Genomic DNA, 10,180 nt, shown 5'->3' on the forward strand with positions numbered 1-10,180 from the left:
AAAAAGATCTAAGCCATGATTTATTTGCACTGGTATCACTGCCCTAACCAAGGGGCTAACCATATGACCCCAGGTGCTTACAAGTCATCCACTGGTTTGGCACATATTTCTCATGCTTTTCTCTTTCCTTCAAACCCTTCTGTTATGGACTGAATGTTTGTGTTCCCCGAAAATTCATATGTTGAAGCCATAAGCCTCAAGATGATAGTGTTTGGAGGGGCTTTGGGAAGTACTTAGGGTTAGACTAGGTCATGAGGGTGGTGTCTCCAAGATGGAATTAGTGGCCTTATAAGAAAAGGGAGAGAGATCAAAGAATTAGAACAAAAAATTCTAAAATTTGTATGGAAACACAAAAGACTCCAAGTAGTCAAAGCAGTCTTAAGAAAGAGAACAAAGTTATAGGTATCACACACAGCCTGATTTCAAACTATACTACAAAGTTACAGTCATCAAAACAGTACGGTACTGGCACAAAAACAGACACACAGATCAATAAAACAGAATAGAGAGCCCCAAGATAAACCCACGCTTATATGGTCCATTAATCTATGACAAAGGAGGCAAGAATATACCTTTTCAATAAATGGTGCTGGGAAAACTGGAGAGCTATACAGCAAAAGAATCAAACTGGACCATTTTCTCACAACATATACAAAAATAAACTCAAAACGGTTGAAGGACTTAAATGTAAGACCTGAAACCATAAAACTCCTAGAAGAAAACATAGGCAGTACACTCTGATATCAGTCTTAGCAATATATATATATATATATTTTTTGAATCTGTCTCCTCAGGCAAAGGAAACAAAAGAAAAAATAAACAAATGGGACTATCTCAAACTAAAAGGCTTTTTCACAGTGAAAGAAAACAATCAACAAAATGAAAAGGCACCTTACTGAATGGGAGAAGATATGTGAAAACGATATATCCAACAAGGGGCTAATCCAAAATATATAAAGAACTCATACAACTCAACATCAAAAACAAAAACAAAAATAACCCCATTTAAAAAAGGACCTGAAGAGACATTTTTCCAAAGAGGACATGCAGATGGCCAACAGGCACATGAAAAGATGCTCAACATCACTAATCATCAGGGAAATGCAATTCAAAAACCACAATAAGATATCACCTCACATCTATCAGAATGACTATCATCAAAAAGACAACAAACAACAAGTGTTGGCGAGGATATGAAGAAAAGGGAACTCTCCTGCCCTGCTGGTTAAGGTTATAATTGGCACCGCCAATATGGAAAACAGTATGGCAGTCCCTCAAAAAATTAAAAATAGAACTACCACATGATCCAGCAACTTCACATCTGGGTATTTACCCAAAGTAAACAAAAGCATTAATTGGAAAAGGTATATGTGCCCCTACGTTCACTGCCACATTATTTACAATAGCCAAGATATGGAAACAAGCTAAGTGTCCACTGATAGATGAATGGATAAAGATGGCACATATACATATAATGAAAGATTACTCAGCCATTAAAAAAAAAATGAAATTTTGCCATTTGTGACAACATGGATGGATCTAGAGGGTATTCTGCGAAGTGAAATAAGTTAGAGAAAGACATATACTGTACGAGCTCATATGTGGAAACTAAAAAACAAACAAAATGAAAATAGGCTCAAAGATACAGAGAATAAACAGGTGGTCATGGGTGGTGGGGGGCAGCAAAATAGGTGAACAAGATGAAGAGGTACAAATCTCCAGTTATAAAATAAATAAGTCATGGGGATGTCATATACAGCATAAGGAATATGGTCGATAATATTGCAATAACTTTGTGCGGAGACAGATGGTAACTAGACTTGTGATCATTTTGTTATGTATGCAAACGTCAAATCACTATGTAGTACACCTGAAACCAACATAATATTGTATGTCAACTATATTTCAATTTAAAAAACAAAAAAGAAAAGGGAAAGAGAGAGAGATCTCTCTCCCTCCATGTGCACCAAGGAATGGTCACGTCAGGACACAGCAAGAAGGTGGCTGTCTACAGGCCAGGAAGAGAGTTCTCACCAGAAACCAAATCTGCTGGCACCTTGATCCTGGACTTCTCAGCCTCCAAAACTGTGAGAAAATAAGTTTCTGTTGTTTAAGCCACCCAGCCTATGGTATTTTGTTATAGCAGCCTGAACAAACTAATATGGGTATATATTTCACTTATTTTTCTCTTTCTTTCAAATCCTTTCCAACTCCTTTGATGGGAAGGTTCCAAAAACACAAAGGTGGTTCCAGAGCCAAAGGAGGGGAAAATAGTTGAAAATTACGGGCTTCCAATGTTGGAAAATTTGACAATCCTCCTCCAATAAAAAAACTGGCCATGCACTTATGAAATGTGTTTGGAATGTCCCAAAGAGAAGTCATACAGTATTAGAACTAAAGAAGGGCCAATAAAGTATACACTATTTGAAGTAACCGCATTCAGAATAATTAAGTACATATGTGTATAGGCAAGGTCCACCACAACATCATCCCAGGCAAGGGAAACACAAGCCTCTATGCAGATGAACACTCCAGATCTATTTATAAAGAAACCCTCAGCAATTCTGCTCACAGATTGCCTGGCTTCCCTCACATCTTCAGTATTCTGTGCCGTGAAAAAGTAACTGTCAAGGATAATAGGAACATGATTTGACCTACTTTTCCCTAGACGCCTGCAAGGTCTATAACTCTGGTTCTTGTGTTTATTTAGTCATCACATCTTTGGGACACATTTCCTCGCTTTCTTTGCAGGCAATCCTGTACGCCACATGTTAAGGTCATTTGTGGGTAATTCCTAAACTCCCCTGGTCATGGACTTCAAGATGTCCTATTACACTCAGCTAATCCTCAAAACATCCTTCTGAGGTAGATCATGTACAGTCATCCCTACGCGGGAAGAAAAATTCTTAGGAAAGGAGGAACACAGCCTAGAAAGGCAGAAGACCTCCATCAATTCAGACCCTTCCCTGACCAAAGGAAGCCATACCAAACCCAGTGTTTCTCCCTAACTCTCAAGTTTCCACAAACCTATCTTGCAAGAGCTGAAAATCCCCCAGTAAGATCTTTTAAGACAGACAACCAAGACTTCTTTTTTAACTTACAGTCCAAAAAATCTACACTGTGGTAGCTTCTCGGTCAAGTCTCCTTAAGGATGGCAAATTTTTAAAAGCTCAGTAAAACCCACCAAAAGGTGCCCAAGGCCCCGGTGAGCAAGGACACCTGACAAGTCAGCCCCGTGGCCAGAGGCCCCGGCAGGGCCTGCTGGGTGACTTATGAAAGACCCCAGGCCGCCCCACTTCTCTTAACTGCAAAACACGTCTGACCTGCTCGGGCCATTAGATGCCCTTAGAACCCAATGAGGCACCGTCCTCCACCAGGAAATCCTATCGAACACAGCAGCAGGAAGTCAATATTTAAGATTCTGGGGGTGTCGCCGAGTACTAAGTGCTGGCGACTTGGGAACCCGGGAGCTAAAGCTCGCCCCGGAGCTTCCAACTCCGGGGTCTCCCCCTCGTCCGTAGCGTCGGCCAGAGCCAGTGACGATGCCCAAAGCTTGCAACGGGGCGTCCAACACCAGCGCACACGTCTCATGCCCCCTGCAAACGGAGATCCCACTCGTGGGGCCTGAGGCTCGCTGTCGGGAAAGGGCTGGCAGACTGTTAGGCATCGGACACCTGCAGCTCCCCCTCTGGGGACAGGCAAACGGCCCTTCTTCCGGCGATGCTCACGGTCCCGCAGCCTGAATCCAGGTGCGCTTGGGTTAAGTCAGGTGCGTATGGGGGAAGGGCAAACCGTCGCTCCCCTGGGGGAACCCCACGACCCCGCCGTCCCGGGCCAATCTTCTGCCCAGTCCCTCACAAGGGGGCCCCTCCCGGAACCTCCCCAACTTCCAGACGCCCCCCTCGGTCGCCCGCGAGGGTGGGCGCAGGCTCCACGTGCGCGCCGCCCACGCCCATCCCGGCCGGCAGGACCCGGCCACTCACCCGGCCCCCGGCTGCGCTGCGCTTCCTCCGCAGAGTGAGGCCGCTCCGCAGCAGCGCCGGCAGGTCCCGCAGCCGCGGCCGCGGCGGCACCTGCAGCGGCTCGCGCTCCGGCTCGCGGGCGCTGGGGCTGCGGCGAAAGGCGCCGTCCGCCGCCGCCACTGCCGCCGCCGCGGCCAGGGCCGGACTCTCGCACGGCGGCTGCATCTTGACGGAGCCCACGGCCATCCTCATGCCCTGAAGGCGGCTGCGGCTGCGGCTGAGGCTGCGGCGCCGGCGGCCCTTCTTCACCGCGCTCGCCTCCGCGCGCCGTCCACGCCTTCGCCAGGCAGTGAGAGGGCGCGACTGCGGCTCGGGCGCGGGGCGCGCAGCCAGCCGCTGCCCATTGGCGCGCGCCGCGGCCCCCGCCAGGCTCAGCCCCGCGCACCTCCCCCTCCCCGCCCAGGTGCGCCCGGCCCGGCCTCGCCCCGCCCCGCCCCGCCCTCTCCGGCGGCACACCGCCCGCGGACCTGGACGCCCGCGGACCTGGACCCCGGCAGCCACTCCCCGGATCTTGGGCACCGTCTCTTCCACAGGTGCGGGATCCCCAGAATCCAGCACCAAACCCACTCTACTGCCCGGCCCATCCCCCAACTCCCTTTAGTCTGAAAAGTCCCGCTTCACTCCCTTTTCCTCTCTGCCAGCGTTGACTTGAACTTCGACCAAGCGAGCTGGGAAGTCTGGAACACACCAACCCCACCCCGTGTGCGCAATGGTTTTTTTCCCCGTCCCCACCACAGCCTGGCTCAAAATCGTAATCGCTATTCCCAAAAATGGCTTTTGCCAGAGAACTTCAAAATAGGCTCTGTATTCTGCTACAAGTCAAACACCCGTGAGGTAGAATTGCGCCCCCCCCCCCGCCGTCCCCTCTTTGGCACATTCATCATTAAAGGCTAAGGGGAGAAGACTTCTGTTCGTTATGCTAGGTGTTTAGCAAAATAGGTTCAAGTCTGGTGACCTGGAGGTGAATCTCTGCTAACAAGTTGGAACCTGACCTTCCCTGAAAGCCTGATGCATATGATGAATGTGCTTGGTAAAGCGTAAAGGCCTACTGTGGTGTGAATCATTGTTTACACCATTCCAGGAGGTAGGAATTAGTGGAGCCCTGGGAGTGAAACTATTCCAGCAGGGCCTTAATGTCCAGATAGCTGTGAAACTTCACCTCCCAGATCAATCTCTCTTCAACAAGGGCCAGCCAGGGCTTTTACTCCTTATCAGTAGGACACTGGGGTCCCTATCTTTGCCTAAGACTTGTAAGAATTGAGTAAGCTTATTCACATTAAAAAAAATAAAATTGACAAATGAGGATTACCGGAGATCGGGGCCCTTGGTTGGTTTACCACTGTACCCTCAGTCCTCACAAGGTAGACGCTTGGCAAATATATATGGAAATATGGCCAGGTAAGGAAAAAAGAAGAATGACCTGTGACCTCTGCCTTCAAGAAACTTAAAACTTGGCCCAGGACTAGATACACATATAAAATAACAAAGATATTGCCTTGTACTCTTGGGAATTGCCAGGTGAGTGTGAATAATGGGCATTGAGGGCCACAGGAGCGAGGAAATCCTTCTGGTCTGGGACAGGCAAAAGTCAGTGAAGGGAGCTTGAGCTGTGCCTTCAAGCTGAGTCCAGAAGATTCAACCAGGCAGAAAGAAGCGTGCTGGTCCTTTGAGTAAGAAGGAAAAACATGAGAAAAACGCCAAGGTGGTAGGACACAGAACATATTGGGCACTGAATGTGTCATACTGGTGGGAGAGAGGGATCATGTGATAGAGAAGGAGAAAATATCAGAATGGATGCTGGTGACACACTGGAGAAGGCCTTAAATCCTGTCACCTAAAGCTGTGTGTGTTTACTGCCAAGGGCCCTACAATAAACTCTATCATCCATTACAATTTCCAAATACCTATCACATATACTGAAGGCTGAAATCCTACTTGTATGTACCATATGAGTGTACCAGCTTATATAATGTTGAAATACTTTTGCTTCCACTGGTAGTTCTGCATTGCCTTGAGCCCCTGTGTGATACTCCATACTGCAAACTCCCTCCTGAAACACCAACTAAAGGTCCACTAGACCTTTAGTCCTGGTCCAGTAGAGGCCCTCCAGGACACTTGTGGTCAATAATCACTCTGATTAGGGGATGCTTGTGCCATATCACCCCTGATAATACCCTTTGAATCACATCATGAACCTCCTCTGCTCTGAAATAGAACACATGTGTTCTGACTCCTGGTCCAGATCCTTGGTCTTCACACTCTTTCACAGAGCTTCTCAATGCAAGACCAGGGAGTTTGGACTTTATCCCATAGATTCTATGGCATTGACCAAAGGTCTAAAACTCAATGTCAACAGGACCTTTGGAAAGTTGGCTTGGGGTAAGCTGCTAAATGACAATTACCATATAGCCATGGTATAAGACAGGCAATAGGGAATAGCAGGAATGTGTAAGCAGAAGAGCCATGCCACTATTTAGCTCAAATCAAGTAATACCCCACCCCAGGACCTTTGTACTTGCTGTACCCTCTGCATGGAATACTCTTCCTCTGAAATGCTGTCCAGTTGAACTTTCTTTTTTTTTTTTTTTTTTTTTTAATTAATTTATTTTTGGCTGTGTTGGGTCTTCGTTTCTGTGCCAGGGCTTTCTCTAGTTGCGGCAAGCGGGGGCCACTCTTCATCGCGGTGCGCCAGCCTCTCACTATCGCGGCCTCTCTTGTTGCGGAGCACAGGCTCCAGACGCGCAGGCTCAGTAATTGTGGCTCACGGGCCCAGTTGCTCCGCGGCATATGGGATCCTCCCAGACCAGGGCTCGAACCCACGTCCCCTGCATTGGCAGGCAGATTCTCAACCACTGCGCCACCAGGGAAGCCCCATAGAACTTTCTGCAATGGTGGAAATGTTCTATATCTGCTTTGTAGCCACTACTCACATGTGGCTTTTGAGCACTTGAAATGTGACTAGTGTGCCTGAAAAACTGAATTTTAAATTTTATTTAATTTTAATTAATATAAATTGAGATAGCCACTTATGGCTCTGGGCTACTCTATTAGAAAGCATAGTTCTAGAATTCAGTGTTACCCTTCCTCTACTCCTTAAGTTTTTTTTAACTGAAATGTCTCCATTTCAGTGAGGCCATCCATGACCATGTGATTTTAAATTGTAGCCCTTCCCATCTGCCCCTTTCCTGCTCTCTTTCCTAGCCCTCCAGTGTTGCCATCCAACATTCTATCTATTTTACTTATCCATTTTCTCTGTTGTCTGCCACCCCACGACAAGAATATAAGAAGTCCCACAAGGGCTTGAAAGTCTTTTTCCTTTTGTTCAGTATCTAGAACATATTAGTTGAAGAACTGAATTTTACCACATATGAGGACCCAGTTTTTCAAAAGGAGCTTAATCTGGATTTTTACATAAACTCTCCTGATTTTGCAATGTTGGAAGTTAAAAAAAAAAGCAAATCCTATGTATGCCAACATTGCACAGGTCAAACAAAACCACTGGAGTATCAGAGCTGATTTTTACTTAGGAGAATGGCATCATCAAAGTTAAAGTTTATGGAAATACCTATGGTAAGAAAACACAAGTTTTATTGGCTATTTGCAGTGGGGGGAAATGGGAGACCAGGAAGATAACTCTGACTTTCACCTAGCTACAAAGCGATGAGGGTTTGAACGAGCGGGGTCAGTGGAAACAGAGAGAGGTTAGATGTCAGAGATTATAAAAGAAAGTTCCTCAGGGCTTGGACACATGTTAGGAGGAGTAGAAAAGTACTTCAGGTGGTGATACAGATTGTATTTTACAAAGATGACCAACACAGTGTCTCCTATCCCTACGATCTTCTGCAATACAATCTTGCCACTCCCCCATGAAGAAAACAGGATTTATTTCTCCATCTCCTTGAACGTGGGCTGGCCCTCTGACTACTTTGGCCAGTAGAATCCAGCAGAGGTAAGACTGCCTGTTCTGTAAGTAGCCCCTAATTGACCTGGTAGCTTTCACTTCCTACTCTCTTGGGACGCTCCCACTCAGAGCCCAGCTTCCTGTGAGAAGCCCAAGCCATCTGGAGAGTCTAGATAGAAGTGCTCTGGCAACTGAGCTCCCATCCAACAACCAGCATCAATTGCCAGCCATTTGGAAGCCATTTGGAACCTCCAGTCTAGCCAAGCCTTCACGTGACCCCTGTACTAGCTAACATCTGACGGCAACCACGGGGAGAAGCCAAAGCAAGAACTCCGCAGCTGAGCCCAATCAACCCACCGAACTATGAGAGTTAGCAACAAATTGTTTTAAGCCACTCAGTTTAGAGGTATTTGTTACACAACAATAGATGAGCAAAACATATGGTTCAGAAAAGTGTGAAGAACATACCCCCGACTTGGCTACATGAGAAAGGAAAGAAGGGAGATGTTTTTCAAGCATAATTTTTATTTTATTATTTTTTTTTAAATATTACCTATTCAAAAAAATTAAATTAAAAAAAATGGCTCTGGATTTAGAGAAGTCAGGAAGTAGGGGGAGCTGGTTTTGAGGATTTTCGTTTTACACAGCAGTTAAACTAACTAAACTAGGAGGCACCCCAGTGAAAATCTGACCAGCAAGAGCAGAGCATGAGCTGGAGCTCAAGAGAAAGGACTGGAGAGATAACTATGCTGGGGTCCGAATATCTGATAGTAAAGGGTGGAACTGGGCTTCAGTGCTCAGAGGACAGAAGGGAGCAGAGACGCTCAGCCCCTTGCTGCGCTGGGCCCTTGGAGAACACACAGCATGTGTCTTTCCATTTCTAGTTGTATGAAATTTGAAGCAGTGACTCACCTTGGTTTTCCCCCTTTAATTTTTGTGGTCCCACGTGATTATCAAGAACGCCAAGGAGAGACTTCCCTGGTGGCGCAGTGGTTAAGAATCCGCCTACTAATGCAGGGGACACGGGTTCAAGCCCTGGTCTGGGAAGATCCCACATGCCACGGAGCAACTAAGCCCGTGCACCACAACTACTGAGCCTGTGCTCTAGAGCCCACGAGCCACAACTACTGAGCCCACGTGCCACAACTACTGAAGCCCGTGCGCTTAGAGCCTGTGCTCTGCAACAAGAGAAGCCACCACAATGAGAAGTCTGCGCACCGCAACGAAGAGTATCCCCCGCTTGCCGCAACTAGAGAAAGCCTGCACACAGCAACGAAGACCCAACACAACCAATAAATAAATAAATGAATTAAAAAAAAAAAAAAAGAATGCCAAGGAAAGCATCTATTAGCTAGGTTTTCCCTTGTGTTTTTCCCCTGCCTGTGTACCTACATATCTCCCGATACATGTACACAATGTATGTCATGCTAAAGAGTCTCCTAACACCATAGCTGTCAGGACTTTGGTGAGTCCTCCTTGGTGTCCAATCCTTCCCAACTCTTGTTTTAATTTAAAATTAAATTGTTTAATTTTAAACAATTTTAAAATCTCTTGTTTTAATTTTTCCTCTATTTAAGATGTTTTGCATTGCTTTACCAGCTCTCTGAAATGGAAAACCTAAATACAATTTCGCCTCTGTATTCAAGCCTGCCAACACTTTAATATGTAATGATCAAAATGGATTGAATCAGACCTTCCCAAGGACTAAGGGTGAGCAGTGGGAGATGAGAGGCAGAGTTTGCACTAGAAACCCAATACAGTGCATACCGCCTCTGCTGAGAATGCCACATTTAACTGTGTACTCGACACTAACATTATTTTTATGTTTTCTTATGAAATGAATATGCAGTCAAGAGAAATGTAGCAAAATAATGAAACATGTTTCAAACCTAAAAATGTTAAGCCTTACTCATTTTATTTTAGTGTTCAAGCATCATAAATAGAACTATCTGCCATCAGATGGTTCATGACAAACCTGTGTGATACTGTGCTATTATTTGTGTAGTGCATCATGCACTCTGCGTCATGCAAATATTGCCCTCGGGGATGGTACATTTTTTCTTACACTATTAGCATTGGTGGCTCCAGCCAGAGACTGGCTGATAAGGGTGGATGCTCTTCCTTATAAGTTTGTCCTCTATTTCTTACACTCATAATCTTGAAACAAAATCCTTCTATTCATGCCTTTTTATATGCCATTTACTGTTATCGTCCTGGAAATTTCTTTTTTTTTAAGTCAGGTGTGCAAGTTTACCAG

General features: G+C 45.8%; 1 protein-coding gene across 5 annotated transcripts in view; it reads right to left on the bottom strand.

Moving 5' to 3' along the window:
• RAPGEF5 (Rap guanine nucleotide exchange factor 5) overlaps positions 1-4,380 on the bottom strand; it is a 219,143-nt gene extending 214,763 nt beyond the window's left edge. For all 5 annotated transcript variants that reach the window (XR_005021218.1, XM_036863410.1, XM_036863409.1 and 2 more), the window contains exon 1: positions 3,984-4,380. Coding sequence is in view for 4 of the 5 variants with exons in the window: in XM_036863410.1 (XP_036719305.1) it covers positions 3,984-4,214 (231 nt within the window). In the remaining variant the exon portion in view is untranslated. The remainder of the gene's footprint in view (positions 1-3,983) is intronic.
• Between the last annotated feature and the right edge of the window lie 5,800 nt (positions 4,381-10,180).

Source organism: Balaenoptera musculus, chromosome 9 (genome assembly GCF_009873245.2).
Source record: "Balaenoptera musculus isolate JJ_BM4_2016_0621 chromosome 9, mBalMus1.pri.v3, whole genome shotgun sequence".
NCBI lineage: Eukaryota > Metazoa > Chordata > Mammalia > Artiodactyla > Balaenopteridae > Balaenoptera > Balaenoptera musculus.